The sequence below is a fragment of the Rhincodon typus genome, chromosome 43 (genome assembly GCF_021869965.1).
Source record: "Rhincodon typus isolate 14 chromosome 43, sRhiTyp1.1, whole genome shotgun sequence".
Taxonomy (NCBI): Eukaryota; Metazoa; Chordata; class Chondrichthyes; order Orectolobiformes; family Rhincodontidae; genus Rhincodon; species Rhincodon typus.
Window position 1 is genome coordinate 4,307,459 of NC_063374.1, and position 19,094 is coordinate 4,326,552.

The 19,094-nt window shown below is 45.2% G+C and overlaps 2 protein-coding genes across 2 annotated transcripts in view; both read right to left on the reverse strand.

Annotated features, from left to right (window-relative positions):
- The window catches only part of batf2 (basic leucine zipper ATF-like transcription factor 2), a 68,027-nt gene extending 62,334 nt beyond the window's left edge, over positions 1-5,693 (reverse strand). The window contains exon 1 of the mRNA XM_020514420.2: positions 5,631-5,693. The gene's annotated coding sequence lies outside the window, so the exon portion shown is untranslated. The remainder of the gene's footprint in view (positions 1-5,630) is intronic.
- A 97-nt stretch (positions 5,694-5,790) lies between these two features.
- zgc:77262 (uncharacterized protein LOC402952 homolog) lies at positions 5,791-8,581 on the reverse strand. Its single transcript, XM_048619651.1, has one exon. The coding sequence runs from the start codon at positions 8,579-8,581 to the stop codon at positions 7,730-7,732; it is 852 nt and encodes a 283-aa protein (XP_048475608.1). The 3' UTR covers positions 5,791-7,729.
- Positions 8,582-19,094: the final 10,513 nt, after the last annotated feature.

Consider the following 19,094-nt stretch of genomic DNA (forward strand, 5'->3'; position numbering starts at 1 on the left):
AACCTCATTCTAATAACCACAAGATTTGCTTATTCCTGTACTCCAATCCTCCTGCAATAAAGGCCACCATGCTAGTTACATTTGCCATTGCTGCTTGAACCTATCAGATATCTGCGTTTCTTGTACAAGTGCACCCTCTGTACATCCACATCACAGAGCATATTCCGCTTTCCTATTCTTCCTGCCACAGAAGAATGTCAGTTCCTCCCCATCCCCTCAACCAGTCATATTGCATCTGCCATTTTACTGTCCCTCACCCCCAATTAACATACCCAGACCTCTTTGCAACTCCGTCCTTTCTCACTGTCCACGAGTACCCAGCTTTGTAGGAGAAGCAAACTGAAATACATGACATACATTTACCATTGCTGTCCAGATCACAAAGCGATTGTCAGCACTCTCCACTGGTCACAGGCAACCACCCTGAAAATGCCTCGTTTATGCCTGGTCTTTGCTTCACAGTCATACAGCATGGAAACAGGTCAAACCAGACCATAATCCCAAACTAAGCTAGCCCCACCTGCCTGCCCCTGGTCCATATCCCTCCAAACCTTTCCTTGCCATGTGAAAGTCTGTTAAATGTTGTAACTGAGCCCACATTCATCATCTCCTCAGGAAGTTCATTCCACATGCCAACCACCCTATGTAAAAAAAATTTGCCCCCCCCGCCCCGTGTCTTTAAAATCTCTCCTTTCATCTTAAAAATATGCCTCCTAGTCTTCAAATTCCCCATCCTAGGGAAAAGACAACCACCATTATGCCTATCTATACCTCATGATTTTATCAGCCTAAGTTCACCTCTCAATCTCCTACACTCCAGTGAAAATAGCTCCAGCCCTTCTTCATAACTCAAACCTTCCATACCTGGCAACATTCTAGTAAATCTCTTCAGAACTCTCCATCTTAATAACATCATTCCTATAACAGTGCTACCAAAACTGAACAGTACTGCAGAAGAGGCCCCAATGTCCTGTACAACATCAATTGACTTCCAAACTCATTCAAAAGGACTGAGCAATGAAGGCAAGTGTGCTAAATGCCTTAACCACTGTCTATTTATGACGTAAACTTCAAAGAATTATGCATCTGCACTCCCGCGTCCTTACGTCCTACATCACTACCCAAGACCCTACCATTAATTGTACAAGTCCTGACCCCGTTTGCTGTACCAAAATGCAATACCTCACACTTATCCAAATTGGACTCCACCTGCCATTCGAGCCCATTGACCCATTCGATCAAGATCCCTTTGTAATCTTAAACCTTCTTCGCTGTCTAACATGCCACCAATTTTGGTGTCGTTCACAAACTCACTAGCCATGTCTTCTATATTCTCATCCAAATCATTTATGTAAGTGACAAAAAAAAAGACCCAGATTGATCGCTGTGGAACAATGCTGGGGACAGGACTCCAGTCTGAAAAGCAATATTCTACCACCACTATCTCCTGCTGTTGAGCGAATTTTGTATCCAATTTGTGAGTTCATGAATTTTATGTGATCTAACTTTAATTAGTCAGCCATACAGAACTTTGAAGGCTTTAGTAAAGTCCAAATTAACATCTACTGCTCTACCCTCAATCTTTTTGGTAACTTCCTCAAAAAAACTCAATCAAATTTATGAGACACGATTTTCCCTCACAAAACCATGCTGACCATCCCTAATGAATTTTTGCCTCTCTAAATGTTTATAAATCCTATCTTTTAAGATCATCTCCAACAACTTACCCACAACCGAAGTCAGACACTCAGGTCCACAGTTCCCCAATTTCTCCTACTACCCTTCTTAAATTAAGGCATAACATTAGCTGTCATCAGGCACCTCACCCGTAGTTAGATGATGGAGATATTTCTGCAATGGGCCCCACAATTTCCTCCCTCACTTCCCACAGCATTCTGGGATACATTAGATCAAGTCCTGGAGATTTAACTGACTTTATTCTCAAGTCTCCAAAACTTTCTCTTCAATGGTGAGCTGTTTTAAAACATCAATACTTATTTCCCCGAGTTCTCTAGCCTCCATTTCTTTCTCCGCTGTAAATACAGATGCAAAATATTCATTGAATATCTCTCCCATCTCCTTGGGGTTATCCCAAAGCTCTTTAAAGAGCCCTATCCTGTCTCTAGTTACCCTCTTACTCTTAGTGTACTCTTCAGATTATCCTTAACACCCACCTGCCAATGTTATCTCATATCCCCTGTTTGCTCTCCCGATTTCCTGCCCAAGAATGGCCTTACACTTTATATTGAAATTCATTTGAACCCAGTTGTCTATATCAAATAGAAGATTCTTGACTAGAACCTCAACATTTTTATTCATCCACTGTTCCTTAATCTTACCAGCCTTACCCTTCACTCTAATGGGAGTTCTCATCACACTCTTGAAAGCCACCGACAAGTCAGGCATCCTTTTACCTGCGATGTCTACTCCAATCAACTTTTGAAAATTGATGTCTCAAAACCAATAAAATTTGCCTTACTCCAATTAAAAACAACTTTTACAGGTTTATCCTTTTCCATACCCTTTTAAAAACTAATAGGATTATGATTGCTGGACCCAAAGTGCTCCCCTATCTTCAGTCACTCAGTCTGCCTTATTACCCAAGAGGTCAGGTTTTGCTCCTTCTCTAGTAGGAACATCCACATATTGATAAAGTAAATTTTCTTGCGTTTGACAAACTCTTCACCATTCAAACTTTTAACACTATGGTAGCCCCAGTCAAATGTTTGGAAAATTAAAATACCCCAGTATTACAACCTTCTTATTCTTAGATGTATCAGAGATTTCTCCACATATTTGTTTCTCAATTTCTCTCCATCAGTTTATTCCACTATCCATGCCAAAATATCATCCCTTAACTAAAACGAGCATGACTTATCCTATAGGACAGAACAGTACAGGAACGGGCCCGTCAGCCCACAATGTTGTGCCAAACATGACGCCAAATTAAACTAGTCCCCTTCTGCCTGCCCTTGGTCCACACGCCTCCATTCCTTGCATCTTCATATGCTTATCTAAAAAGTCCCAAAAATGCCCTCATCATATCTGCCTCCACCATCACCTCTTCCAGACTCCTAAAAACCTGCCCCTCACATCTTCTGTGAGCTTTCCTTCTCTCACCTTACATACACACTCCCTAGAATTAGGCATTTTGACTTGCGAAAAAGATTCTGACCATCAACCTTATCTATGCATCTTAATTTTATAGACTTGTATCAAGTCTCCCTTCAGCCACTCAAGAGAAAACAACCAGAGTTTTCTAGTCTCTCCTTATACCTCATACTCTCTAATCCAGGCAGCATCCTGGTAAACCTCTTCTGCATCCTCTCCAAAGCCCCCATATACTTCCTGTAATGTGGCAACCAGAAGTGAACGCAATACTCCAAGTGTGACCTAACCATATTCTTATAAAGCTACAATGGGACATCCTGACTCTTGTACTCAATTCCCCAACCAATAAAGGCAAGCATGCCATACACCTTTACCACCCTATCTACTTGCGTGGCCACTTTCAGGGAGCTATGGACTTGAACCCCAAGATCCCTCTGTACATCAATGCTGTTCAGTCCTGCCAATAACAATTCTTTCCCTTAACATTTGATCTCCCAAAGTGCAGTACCTCACACTTAGCTGGATTAAACTCCATCTGCCATTTCTCTGTCCATATCTGTGACTGATCTATACCTTGCTGTATCCTTGACAGCCTTCTACATTACCCACAACTCCGCTGATCTTTGTATCTTCTGCTAGCTTACTAGCTCACCATCTACATTTTCATTCTCGTCATATTATATATTTCATATCACAAACAGCAGAGATCCCAGACACTAGTCATGGACCTCCAGTCTGAAAAATACCCTTCCACCACTACCCTCTCTCTTCTAATTCTGATACCACATGGCCAAGTCTTAATCTTCTGGATGAGCCTACCATAAGGGACCTTGTTGAAAGACTTACTACAAGCCATGTAAGTAACATCCACTGCTCTACCCTCCAAGCGCCTTTGTCACCTCCTTGAGGAATTCAAATTACCAAGACATGATCTGCCCCACACAAAGCCATGTTGACTGTCCCCAATCAGGCTGTGCTTATCCAAGTGTGCATAAATCCTATCCCTAAGGATTCTCTTCAATAGCTTCCCAATCACAGATGTTAGACTCACCAGTCTACAGTTTCCTGGATTATTCCTAAATCCGTTCTTGAACGGAGGAACAACATAGCAATGTCTTTTGGAAATCCTTGATGTCAAGTAGCTGGTGTTGGACTGGTGTGGACAAGGTCAGAAGTCATACAACTTTAGGTTACAGTCCAAGAGGTTTATTTGAAATCAAAAACTTTTGAGCACTGCTACTTAGTCACTTCCCAAAGCTTCCAATTTCAAATAAATCTCGAACTATAACCTGGCATCATGATACTTCTGGAAATCCATACATAAGATTATATACAAGAACAAGTTTATACAAATACTTCTAGTGATCCCCTTTATCTCGCCTACTAGTTAGATTCTTAAAAAAGACCACAGCCATTCTTGCCTGGTTAGACAGATTCTCTAATTGCTTGGGTTAACCCTTCCAGTTGGGAGGTCCCAGCATTTTTCAGCCACGAAATGCCAGCCTAATTGGCTAAAGCTCCCCTTCTCTCATTGGCACAGTTACATTTCCCATTTGCCAGCTCATCCACCATTTCTACAGCTAGTTCTCTTGAACCAGAGGGTAAAAGCCAGGTCCTGGGGAATTTTAATACCCAAATTTCCACCATCCAACTTTTGGGTGAATGATCAAACACTATAGACAAAATTTGAGGGTGGGTGGGCGGGCAGATCAGAGGCCACATAGCGTCAAATCTTGACAGTAATGGAGCTTTCTACATGGATGAAACTTCAATTCAGATCTCTGAAAGTGGGGGCAGGGGCAAAGAAGAAAGGTTACTGTGTGAAGAACCTCAGCCATGCCCAAATCCATTAAATTCACAGAAATCATAGAAACCCCACAGTGGGGAAGCAAGCCATTCAGCCCATTGAATCCATACTGCCTGTCTGTAAAGCGCCCAACACCCCCATGCTATCCCTGTAAGGCCGTATTTCCCACGGCTGATCCACATGACCTACACACTCCTGGACAATATAGCATGGGTAATCCACCTAACCTGCACACCTCTGGCCTGCAGGAGGAAACCCAGGCAGACACAGGGAGAATGTCTGTGTGGAGTTTGCAGTCACCAGAGGCTGGAATCAAACCCAGGTCCCTGGCCTTATAAGGCAGCAGTTCTGGCCACTGTGCCATCTCCATCACGCTGCCGTTCCCCAAGGCCCACTCAAAAATCAGACAATCACACTTCTATGCACGTCCTAATCAGCACCATGTGCTCATTGAAAGTTTATTAGCAGCCGTCACTGGTAGCTATGTTGGGTCAGGAAACCAAGAGATGTTTTGAAAGGGTTCGATACCCTTTCAAGAGCTTTACGTATCTAAGCAGGGAGGTCAATCTCACTTGCATTGGACTGGACAAACATAGCGAGTTAAGGAGACAGTTAGGACTTGCACTGGCCAAGGTGAATGGACTGGAAAAAAATATTAAAAAAAACCCCTGCGTTACATTTAGACTACCAAAACTCGAGTAAATGCACTTACCAGATCTGGAACTCAGTTGCTTCCCAACAGAAGAATCAGCAGTGGATTATAGAGCCCTAGATGCCATGCAAAGAAATGCCGGAGCCCCAGGAAGAGAGTTAAATCAAAAAGGACAGGAGGAACCCACTTCAAATACAGCCGAAAATCGAGGAAACCCGAGAGCCGTCACAAATTTTATTCACACAAGGTCGAATAGGAAACGACAAGTACAGAGGCGATTACATTGGTTTCTACACCGTCTTCGTCTGCTAGCCGATTTAGGTGTTTTGTAAAAAAAAAGAACGTGACGTCCGAATAAAAGCAAAAGCAATTACAACTTGTCGGCACGTTACAAAATGGTTTGCTTTCCGACATTCTACACATCAAACTGAGCGCGTCCGTTTCTCTGCCACCCACCCACACCCAACCCCCAACCCACTGCGATAGACAAAGCAACAGGTTACAGTTCACACGTTACTGGCAAAGCAAATCTACAGCGGCGGTCCTTTTAAAGACGGAACAGCCATTCGGCAGCCAATCTGGGCTCGGTCACACTTTCACCCCCTCCGATGCCAGTCCAAACCCGGTTAACTTTTATACGGACGAGGCTTCAGTTACTAGCGCCGACCCAAGTGCGGACTGTTTCGGTCAACCCCCGGCGAGCTGGATTTGGGGCGGGGGGGGAAAAAAAGAGCAGAAAGGAGCAGAGGAACACAAACTAGAGACAGATGCAAAATATGGGGCCGCTGCAAACTGGCAACAGGGCTCTGGGCACCCCCAGCTACATTGCAACTTCACCTCAAGCACCCCACTTCCAAACCCCCTTGCCCCAGTCCATGTCCTAATCTGACAGATGTGCGCTGTCACCAGGGGAGGGGGCAAGGGGGTGGGTTTGTGGCAAAAAGTCAATCTTCCGCAGCCCACGTCTTCCGTTGCCCATCCGCAACTGCAGCGTCTCTTGAAACAAGAAAAAAAAAGAGAGATAAAGAAGATTAAAATTTTCAAATACAGGCATTCCGGCTCGCTTTGCAGAGCCAAGTGCCAGGTCAGATGCCACCATTAATGAAAGGATTCACCCCTTTTAAAAACGCACTAAGATGGGGACAACTTTTACATAGCACCCAAAGCAGACTGACAGAGGGCATTGACGGTGGTGAATGGGGGAGAAAGAGAGGAGCAAGCAATGCTACTATTGAAGATCGAGATATTGCTAAGCATTCTGCCAAACACTCATCAGGACAAAACACAAGAATGCCAAATTTCACAATATATACTGCAAGAGAAAGGGCTGCTAATTTGCTGGCAAAATAGCCAACTGCCATGGAGAAACCAACAGAAGAGAACTACACCATGGTGCTGGATAATTCAAAAGGCTTGAAGCGTGAAGTTCTGCTTGTACAGAACAGGCCCCGGCACACACTACTTTCAAGTGCAACAAGTGCATTTAGGATTGTTCAGCAAGTGCTGCCAAATCTCAGAAGTCTTTTGCGGCATGGATTGCCCAAGCACAGCCTGTACTCCATCTCTTACAAAAGTCATTGTCAATTTGCCTCCTAATGTCAGTCCTGACGAGTGAGAGAACTGTTCCAGTAATTGGGTTCATCGATATCTGTAGAGCAGGCTTGCAACATCCAGGCCTTAGACACTCCCAGAGTGTGTTAGACACCCACACCCTGGATGGTAACAGTTCACCCTGACATGATTTGGGGGGAACAAATAGATGTCATAGTGAACATCACCATTGAAGCCCAATGGTCCTCCGGTACCCTCCCTGGTTTTACAGTACACTAGTTCCCCCTTCATAGATCACAGAATCCCTACAGTGTTGAAACTGGGCCTTTGGCCCAAAAGTCCCCACCGACTCTCAGCGCACCCCACCCAGACCCAGTGCCCTTTCCCTGTAACAGATCTACACATCTGAGAATATTATGGACAGTTTAGCATGGCCAATCCACCCAGCCTGCACATCTTTGGACTGTGAAAGGAAACCGGAGCACCCAAAGGAAACCCGCACAGACACTGGGAGAACGTGCAAACCCTTGCCTCTTCTCTCTGCATCCCTCATCCTACTCCCTACCCTCAGCACATCCCCCCCATCCCCAGGAATGAAACAATATGAATCAATAGCCCCAAATTTTGCTACCATAGCCGTTGCTGAGGTGACCATCGTGCTGGCCACAGCGGAGATGGGCACCCCTCAGGTAAGGAGGGGGAGGCAGAGGGGGTGGGGGTGGGGGCAAGGCACGGCGGGGGTCCCGGGCGTAGGGCGGAGGGGGAGGAGGAGGAGGGGGCAGGGGGGGCAAAGGAGGGAGAGGAGGTGGCAAGAGGCGGCGGCCGTAAGGGTCGTAACGGTAGTAGCGGGGGGCCAGGGGATGGTGAGGGGGCGGCGGTGGGGGGTAAGGGAGGCGGCGGGTCGGGAAACCCGGGGGTGGGGGCGGAGGTAACAGGAAAGGGGACCCCGCCTCTGCTGGGGGCAGGAAAGGGCCGGGCGGGATGCCGGCCGCCGCGGCAGGCCCCCGCACCGGGTTGGATTTGGAGAGCTGCACGTAGATGCGCTGGCCGGCCAGCTCGGTGCCGCTGAGGGCGCGGATGGCGTCCAGCGCCTGCCGCTCCTTCTCCATGTGCACGAACGCGTAGTTCTTGACGATGTCGCACTCGACCACCCGGCCGTGGCGCTCGAAGAGCCCCTGCAGCTCCCGGGTGGTGGCCGCCTCCGCCACGTTGCCCACGTACAGCTTGGTGGCGTTCCGCAGCCGCGCCGTCGCCAGCTCCACCGTCAGCGGCGAGCCCCGCAGCAGCCGGCCCCGCAGCTCCGAGATGGCCCGCTTGGCCTCCGCCTCCTTCTCCATGTGCACGAAGGCGTAGCTGCCCAGCACGTCGCACTCGTTGACCAGGCCGTAGGCCTCGAACAGGCCGCGCAGGTCGGCCGCCGAGCACGCACCCGGCACGTTACCCACGAAAATCTTCACCATCTTTCTAGTCTCTCGGTGGGCTTTGGGAGGAGAAGGGGAAGGCAAAGGGTGAAGGCCTATTCACTCAGGCATTACACAACACACCCTAATCCGCGCCTGGCAGCCCCCGGCGCCAGACTGAAAAGCAGGCGCCCGAAATGGCCGCTTTATATAGGGGGTCTGCCGACGTCATCACGCAAGTCCGTCGCCATGGAATTACGCAGCCTCACGTCTCACTCTCTTACTTCCTCTCACCCTTGGCTGGCAGCTGGTGGTAGGAGTTCGCCCCCAGCCGCCACACCATTCACCAGGCTGAGAATGCAGAGCACCTATCACAAATCTGGACTCCGTCAAAACACACAGTGATCTGTGTGTCCTTGTATGTCATGTTCTGCCTGTACTGCACGTAAAACAAAACTTTTCACTCTACTCAGGAACAAGTGATAGCAATAAATGGAAACAAGGGTCACTGGACTCAAAAAGTTGACTCCGTTTCTCTCTCTGCAGATGCGGTCAGACCCGTCGAACCTCTTCAGCATTTTCTGTTTTTGTTACAATTCTGGAGGTCTGTCCAGTAGAGGAAAGGGTCATTTCAGAAAGATGGTAACACGCATTTTGATCCAAAATCATGAGACTTTTAAGGAGAGAATAATGCTGATCCTGGTAGCCAGCAGGTCATTTGAAGTTCTGTTTGTAGCATAGAGAAACATCTCAAACTGAAGGACTGCGACAATAGTATATTAGCAAACGTAAGGCCTACAGGGTGAACAGCCTGTGCTTTCACTGTCTCTAAGCTTTGCAGATCAGATTTGAGAGGGTGTCTTCATCAGCGGGGATCCTTGAAATTTGGGTTACAGAGTAAAGCGGGACTCTCACTTCAAAGCTGAAGGAATTTCTTCTCCCAGAGTGAATGTCTGGAGTTCTTCCCCACAGTACCACCCCCAACCCCGAGAGTTTGGAGGCTAGTTCATTGGAAGCTTTAAAAAAAAGAGGCAGATGGGCTCTCACTAGAGATTCTCACTAGCAAGCAGTGAAAGGTCATTTAACATAGAAACATAGAAGATAGGAGCAGGAGGAGGCCATTTGGCCCTTTGAGCCTGCTCCACAATTCCTCACAATCATGGCTGATCATCCAATTCGATCGCCTAACACTGCTTTCTCCCCATAACCTTTGATCTCATTCACCCCAAGTGCTATATCTACTTACCTCTTGAATACATTCACTCTTTTGGCATCAACTACTTCCTGTGGTAATGAATTCCACAGGCTCACCACTCTTTGGCTGAAGAAATGTCTCGTCTCCATCCTAAATCCTCTCTCCAGAATCCTCAGACTGTGACCCCTGGTTCTGGACACACCCATCATCGGGAACATCCTCCCTGCATCTACCCTGTCCAGTCCTGTTAGAATTTTATTAGTCTCTATGAGATCCCCTCCTCATTCGTCTGAACTCCAGCAAAAACAATCCCAACCTAGTCAATCTCTCCTATTACGTCAGACCCGCCATCCCCAGAATCAGCCTGGTAAACCTTCACTGCACTCTCTCAACAGCAACAGCATCCTTCCTCAGAAAAGGAGACCAAAACTGCATGCAATATTTCAGGTGTGGTCTCACCAAGGCCCTGTATAATTGCAACAACACATCCCTGCTCCTGTACTCGAAAACTCTCGCAATGAAGGCCAACATACCATTTGCCTTCTTTACCACCTGCTGCACCTACATGTTTACCTTCAGCAACTGGTGCACAAGGACGCCCAGGTCCCACTGCACACTCCCCTCTCCCAATTTACAGCCATTCAGGTAGTAATCAGCCGTCTTGTTTTTGCTTCTGAAATGAATAACCTCACATTTATCCAAATTATACTGTATCTGCCATTGATTTGCCCACTCACCCAACTTGTCGGATCATGCTGAAGGATCTCTGCATCCTCGTCACAGTTCATCCTCCCACCCAACTTGGTGTCATCTGCAAACTTGGAGATTACATTTGTTATCAACATGGAGTTACATTTTGTTCCCTCATCCAAATCATTAATATATATTGTGAATAGCCGGATAGAAACTAGATGCCAAGAATTTGTGAGCATGTACCTGGCAATTCCAGCTCACCATTCTCTCCTCTGCACCAATGTCTCAGGGCATGCCCAGTGGGTGATCCTATTCTTGTACAGGCAAGCAGACAAATATCCAGCACCTGGCTCTTTTGACCCAGTTGTGGATAGTTTTCTCCTGTAATAAGAGGGGTTAAGTGAGGTGAAACTGACTATCACAGCTGTTAGTGCTGATGCAGGTGAGAGAAAAGCCATGAGGTGACCCAAGTGAGCGAGTGGACAGCGGACAGGACATGCAAGGATTAGTCGAGTGGTGACAGCAAGCAAAGGAAAACATTGCCTGCAATAGTGAAAGCGGTAGAGTATGACTCTTGGTTGGAGGTGAGTGCAATTAACAGAGATAGATTGAGAATGAGGAGGGACAGGACGTGATGTTGCTGGGCTAGAGGGCCTGAACAATAAGGAAAGATTGAATAGGCTGTGGTTGTTTTTCTCGGAGCAGTAAAGGTTGACAGAGAACCTGATAGAGGTGCATAGGATTATGAGGGATATAGATAGCCTGGATAGGAAGCTACAATTTTCAATTAGTAGAGGTGCCAATAACCAGGGACGTAGATTTAAGGTAATAGGTAGAAATATGATTTTAAAAATGGCAGAAGGAGAGTAGGGTGGATCTTGCATCTGTTGCTGTGTTGGAAGTTTTTCTTGTAATTTTGCCCCGTTTTTCTAGAGCAAAAGCAAATAATTTTTCATTTAAAATTATTTTGGAACTTCTTTAGTCCAAAAAAAATGAGGAAGGAGAGATTGGATTACACAGAGTTTGTGGGAGGTGCCTGTCAATGTGTTTGCTGAGGTATCGATGGTTACAACATTTAAAAGACATTTGGACAGGAACGTGAATAGGAAAGGTTTAGAGGAATATGGGCCAAATGGAGGCAAGAGGGACTAGTTTAGTTTGGGGACCTTGGTCAACATGGACAAACTGAACTGAAGGGTTGGTTTTCGTGCTGTATGACTCTATAAAAGAGTCAAGAAGAAGTGTTTTCACTTGGAGAAGAGAGAGAGTCTGGAACTCAATGGCCCAAAGGGTAGTTGAGTCTGAAACTCCTGTAATATTTAAGGAATAGAATCAAAGAATCAACAGTACAGAAGAGACCTTCAACCCATCGAGTCTGTACTTTTCAAAAATAATCTAAACCTACACAAGACTTTCCAGCACTAGCTGAGGTCAACTGAAAATTTCAAGTTTAAGTAGATAGATTGTTGTTTAGTAATGTTTAGATAATCACTTTTGTTGCCAGAGCATTAAGGCTATGGGCCAAAGCTTAGAAAATGGGATTAATGTAGTCAGAACTTTGTTGACTGGCCCAGGGCCACAGTGGGCCATGCATCTTCTTTCTGTGCTGCAAACATCTATGAGGCTAAGATTTTAGCAAGAATTTCCAAACATATGCAAAAAGGTTTAAGCAAAATGAAGTAGATATATCACATTGCTCTGTAAGAAGATGCCAAGCCCATTGTGATAATGCCAACAAGGCCCATGGGGAATTACTAATTAATCTCCTCATGGATCACATTGAATACGAGTTCCCTTGGTAAAAGGCAATGGAGCGCCTAGTTGGAAGTCATTGCTTGAGCCCTTTATAAAGTAGACCCAGATTGCCTGTCATGGTCATTGCATATCAATTTCTAATTGGCTATACAGGTGGTTTATTGGTGGTGGTTAGTGGCTAAAATAAAAGGTCACGGTGATAAGGTAGTGGGAAAGCCATTTGGTTTTATGTTAAAGCACTTCTGCATATAAATCAAAATAATAAAGCAGACCCATGCTGTAATGGGTTTTGCACGAAAATATCCAATTGGCTACATGGGTATTTTACAGGTGGTGCTTGATAGTTAAAAACAGAAAAAAAATGTCATGGTGATTAGGTAGTGGGAAAGCTTTTCAGTTGTGTTTAAGTGCACATCTTAATATAGAATCTCTACTGTGTGGAAGCAGGCCATTTGGCCCATTGACTCCACACTGACCCTCCAAAGAGGATCCCACCCAGACCCACCTCCCTAGCCTATCCCTGTAACCCCGCATTTCCCATGTCTAATCCACCTAGCTTGCACATCCATGGACATTATGGGCAACTTACCATAGCTAATCCATCTAGCCTGCACATCTTTGTACTGTGAGATGAAACCCGCATAGACACAGGGAGAACATGCAAACTCCACAAAGACAGTCGCCCGAGGGTAGAATCAAACTCTGGCGCTGTGAGGCAGCATAGTTAACCACTGAGCCACTGTGCCACCCTTTAGAGACAAGGGAAAAAACAATAAAGCAGACCCATGACTGTAATGGGCTTTGCATGAAAATATCCAATTGGCTACACGGGTGATTTACTGGTGATGGTTGATAGTTAAAAGACAAAAAAAATGTCTTGGTGATTTGATTGTGGGAAAGCCATTCAGTTGTCCATAACAGCACATCCAAACATATAAAAATACAAATAAAATAAAGCAGATCCACGCCTTTCCCGCACTTCCTATTCCTCCCTCACTTTTGATGGTTTGCATTGCCCGTAATGGGCTTTCAGTGTTGTATCCAATAGGCTGTTTGGATGTTTACTGGTGGTGGTTGATAGATTTTCTTCATTCATTCATAGGACGAGGGCATCATTGGCCAGGCCAGCACTATTGTCCATCCCTAATTGTCCAGGGGCCATTAAGAGTCAACCACATTGTTGCGGGTCTGGAGTCATGTGTAGGCCAGACCAGTTAAGGATGGCAGTTTCCTTCCCTAAATTAGAAAACAAAAAAAAAAGTTATAGTGATTTGGTGGTGGGAAAATCATTTGGTGGTGTGTGTTAACACTTCCAGATATGAAAAAATAAGATAAAGCAGACCCAGCGGCTCTTGTGGTGCAGTGGTAATGTCCCTATCTCTGGGCCTGGATTTGAATCCCACCTGCTCAAGAGGTGTGTAATAACATTTCTCAACAGGTTGATTAGGTAATATATAAAGCAGACCCAAGACCCTTCCTACTCTCCCTGACCATGTTCCCAAACTAAACTTGTCCCACCTGCCTGTGCTTGGCCCATATCTGTCCAAACCTTTCCCATTCATGTACTTATCTAAATTCCTTTTAAGAGTTGCAACTGCACCTGCATCAAGCACTTCCTCTAGCAGTTCATTCCACACATGAACCACTTTCTGTTTAAAAAGATTGCCCCTCATGTCTGTTTTAAATATTTCTCCTCTCACCTTAAAAAGATGAAGGGCAAAAGAGTAAATAGGGAAGAGAATAGGGCCTCTTAAAGATCAACAAGGTCACCTACATGTGGAGCCACAAGAGATGGGTGAGATTCTAAATGAATATTTCTCATCACTATTTACCATTGAGAAATGTATGGATGCTAGGGAACTTGGGGGAACAAATACTGATGTCTTGTAGAGAGTCCACATTACAGAAAAGAGGTGCTGGAAGTCTTAAAATGCATTAAGGTAGATAAATCCCCACGACCTGATGAAGTGTATCCCAGGACATTGTGGGAGTCTAGGGAGGAAATTGCAGGGCTCCTAGTGGAGATATTTGTATCATTGACTGCCACCGGTGAAGTGCCTGAAGATTGCAGGGTGGCTAATGTTGTGCCGTTATTTAAGAAAGGCTACAGGGAAATGTCTGGGAACTACAGACCAGTGAACCTTACATCCGTGGTGGTAAGTTGTCAGAGAGGATTCTGAGAGACAGGATCTACAGGCATTTGGACAGGCAGGAACTCATTTGGGATAGTCAGCATGGTTTGTGTGTGGGAAATCGTGCCTCACGAATTTGATTGAGTTTTTCGAAGGGGTGACTAAGAACACAAATGAAAGTAGTGCGGTAGATGTTGTTTACATGGACTTTTAGCAAGGCCTTTGACAAGGTACCGCATGGCAGATTGTTGAGTAATGTTACATCTCATGGGAATCAAGGGAGAGCTAGCCAATTGAATACAAATAGGCTTGACAGTAGAAGACAGATGGTGGTATTAGAGCGTTGTTTTTCAGACTGGAGGCCCGTGACCAGCGGTGTGCCGCAGGGGTTGGTGCTGGGCCCACTATTATTCGTCATTTATATAAATGACTTGGATAAGAATTTAGGAGGTATGGTCAGTAAGTTTGCGGATGACGCCAAGATTGGTGGTATAGTGGACAACGAAAAAGGTTATTTGGGAATGCAGCCAGATCTTGATGAACCGGGCCAGAGGGCTGAGGAATGGCAGATGGAATTTAATTCAGATAAATGCAAGGTGTTGCATTTTAGTAAAGCAAACCAGGTTAGGGCTTACACAGTCAATGGTAGGACTTTGGGGAGTGTTAGAACAAAGAGTTCTAGGGGTACAGGTTCATAACTCCTTGAAAATGGAGTCACAGGTAGACAGGGCAGTGACAAAGGCTTTCGGTGTGCTAGCTTTCATTGGTCAGAGCACTGAGTACAGGAGTTGGGACGTCCTGATGCAGCTGTACAAGACATTGGTGAGGCAACATATGGAGTACAATGTGCAGTTTTGGTCACCCTACTATAGAAAGGATATTAATAAACTAGAAAGAGCGCAGAACAGATTTACTAGGGTGCTACCTGGACTGGAAGATTTGTGTTAGAAGGAGAGGTTGGACAAGCTGGGATTCTTTTCCCTGGAGCTTAGGAGACTGAGGAGTGACCTTATACAGGTCTATAAAATCATGAGAGGCATAGATAAAATAGATAGCAGGCAGCTTTTCCCCATGGTAGGGAAGTCTAAAACTGGAGGTCTTGGGTCTAAGGTGAGAGGGGAGAGATACAAAAGGGTCCAGAGGGACAATTTATTCACACAGAGGGTGACAAGTATCTGGGCTGCCAGAGGTAGTGGTAGAAGCGAGTACAACTTCATAATTTAAGAAACATTTAGACAGGTACATGGATGGGATAGTTATGGAAGGATATGGACCAAATGCAGGCAAATGGGACTGGCTTAAATTGTGAAAGCTGGGCAGCATGGGCAATTTGGGCCGAAGGGCCGGTTTTCATGCAGTAGACCTCCATGACTCTGTATGCCCCCTTGTTTTGAACTTCTCCCACCCTAGGGAAAAGACCCTTGTCATTCACCTTATCTATACCCCTCATGATTATATAAACCTCAATAAGGTTACCCTTCAACGTCCTATGCTCCAGTAAAAAAAGTCCCAATCTTTCCAGTCCACTTTTATATCTCAAAACCTCCATTCCCAGCAACATCCTGGCAAATCTTTTCTGAACCGTCTCCAGTTTAATAATATCCTTCCTATAACAGGATGACCAGAACTGCACGTGGTACTCCAAAAGAGGCTTCACCAATGTCCTGTACAACTTCAACAGGATATTCCAACTCCTATACTCAAAGGTCTGAGCAATGAAAGCAAGCATGCTCAATGACTTCTTAACAACGCTGTCTACTTGTGACGCAAATTTCAAGAAATTATGTAGCTGAAACCTAGGGCTCTATGTTGTACAACACTACCCAGGACCCTACCATTAGTTGTACAAGTCCTGCCCTTGTTTATATTACCAAAATGCAATATCTCACTTGCTGAGCTGGCTGGTTATAGTTCAGGCCTAGCACGGTGACAAAACGTCTAAACTATAACCAGCCAGCTAGGCAAGCAAGTCAACAACCTCATCCAAACCGAGCTACAAATCTTCGCAAGAACCTTAAATGGAATATCTCACATTTATCCAAATTAAAATCCATCTACCACTTCTCAGCCCATTGACCCAATTGATCAAGATCCCTTCATTCCTTCTATCTGATTTATTTTCAATTCAAATGGTTTAAAAAAGGACCTGATTTCATGGAGTTGTTAAACAAAAACAGCAGATGCTGCAGGAACTCAGCAGGTCTGGCAGCATTTGTTAACGTTTGGAGCATGATTTGACTCCTCTTTGAGGGTACCAGTGTAATCACTGTTTCCAAGTAGGAAATGCATCGGTCAATTTGTCCACAGCAAGCTCCCACAGGCTGCAATATGATAATGACCATATAATGTTTTTTTCCCAACTGTTCAGAGAGATGAACTTTGGTCTGGGGAGTAAGTTCCTGCTCTTTTTTGAAGAGTGCCTGCAGGACTTTCTACAAAATAAGAACCCATGGCTTTGGAGGTAGTATATGAGAGTGATTAAAGAATTGGCTTTTGGACAGGAAAGAGTGAGTGGGGCTAAGATGTTCTTTTTCAGGTCAGTGACAGTGTTCCACGGTGATCAGTGTTGACACTGCAATGGTTTACAATGTATATGACGTGGAGGAAGAAGCGAAAGTATTGTAGCCATACTTGCAGATGACAAAAATTGATGAAAAGGCAACTTTTGAGAAGGTTACAAAAGTTTAGAGACAGAGATTGATCAGTGGGCAAGAAGTTGACAAATGGCGTTTAATGTGGGAAAACATGAAGTTGTTCTTTCTGGAACGGAAAACAAAAGAACAGAGTATAACTTAAATGGAGAGAAAGCTGCAACACAAAGGGACTTGTGCATGAAACATAGAAAGCTAGCATACTGGTGCAGCAGTAATCAGCAAAGTTAATGGAATGCCTTTATTTCAAGGGAGGTTGGAGTGTGGGAGCAGAGATGTCTTGCTGCAAATGTACAAGGTGCTGGTGAAACCACAGGTGGATGACTGAAAGCAGTTTTGGCACCCCTATTTAAAGAAAAATACAAAAGAAAGATTTAAAGCTTTCATTGGAGGAAATTCAGAGAACATTCACTTGGATAATCTCTGGTATGGAGGAATTGTCTTAGGAGCAAAGTTTAAACAGATTAGGACCCTACTCATTGGGATTTAGAAGAATTAAAAGTGATCTTGTTGAAAGGCAAAGATTCTTAAGGGGCTTGACATGGTAAGTGCTGAAAGAATGTTTCCCCTCACGGAAGTGTATAGGGCCAGAGGGCATCGTCTCAGAATAAAGGGGTGCTACTGAGTGTCAGTGGTGGAGGGAGCAGATGTTTTTGGATGTGGTGCCAATCAAGGACGGCTGCTTTGTCCTGGATGGTGTTGAGCTACTTCAGTGTTCTTGGAGCAGCATCCATCCAGGCAATGTAGAGTACATTGGTTGGGCCACTTTTGGAATACTTTCCTGTCTCCCTGCCACAGGAAAGATGTGTTAAACTTGAAAACATTCAGAAAAGATTTACAAGGATGTTACCAGGGCTGGAGGGTGTGAGCTATAGGGAGAGGCTGTATAGGCTGGGTCTATTTTTCCTGGAGCGTCGGAGGCTGAGGAGTGACCTTATAGAGGTTTATAAAATCATGAGGAGCATGGTCAGGGTCTTTTTCCCAAGGGTAGGGGAGTCCAAAACTAGAGGGCATAGGTTTAAGGGGTTTGAGGAGAGTTTGAGTTATAAGGGGACGCTCAATAGACTGTGGCTATTTTCCCTGGAGCGACGGAGGCTGAGGGGGTGACCTTATAAAGGTTATGAAGGTCATTACGGGCATGGATAGGGTGAATAGCCAAAGTCTTTTTCCCAAGAGTAGGGGAGTCCAAAACTAGGCGCCATAGGTTTAAAGTGAGACGGGAAAAGTTTCAAAGGGACCTAAGGGGCAATTTTTTTCAAGCAGAGGGTAGTGCATGTATGGAATGAGCTGTCAGAGGAAGTGATGCAGCGAGGTACAATTAGAAAATTTAAGAGGCATTTGGATGGGTGTGTGAATAGGAAGGGTTTAGAGGGATATGGGCCAAATACAGGCAAATGGAACTAGATTAATTTAGGATATCTGATTGGCATGGACAAGTTGTGTCCGTGCTGTACAACTCAATGACTCTTAAGTGGGGACTATTCTATCACACTCCTGACAAAGCCTTGTCAATGATGGACAGGCTTTGTGAAGTCAGGAGGGGAGTCACTCGCTGATTCCCAGCATATGACCTGCTATGGTAGGCACTGTGTTTATACAGCAAGTCCTAGCGGAGTTTCTGGTCCATGGTAACACTGAAGATGTTGATAGTGGGGGATTCACTAATGATAGCCATTGAACGTCATGGGGCGATAGGTTGCCAGGGGCAACCAACTCCAGCAAAAGACACAGCTCACCTCACCAAGAGATATATTTTAAAAAAACCCTTTCATTGCAAGACACCCGATTAAACTGCAGAAGCACACATTCAATGAACAATATATATACTTTCAACAGATTTTTTAAAAAAAAGTAACTATCATCCGGCGGACTTTTTTTCTCACGGCGGGGTCACCTCGGAATTTTCTGTTTTCAATAATCGCCCGATTTTAAGAAAAGAAAAACGAGATGCTGAAGGGGACGATTTAAATGATTTCATAAATTTTAAATAAAATTTGAAAAATTCCGTTGGAGGCAGCGGCGGCGGGAAATGGGTTCCCGCGGATTTTCGAACGGGGACGCATCGACGTCGTGACGCAAGAAGACGGAGGGGGCGTCACCTCACGCACGGCCGGACCAATAGGGTTGCCGGATAACAAGGTGTAGAG

Bases quoted from the DNA above. Each gene is read 5' to 3' on its own strand.
- zgc:77262 (XM_048619651.1), bottom strand. From the start codon at position 8,581: ATGGTGAAGATTTTCGTGGGTAACGTGCCGGGTGCGTGCTCGGCGGCC.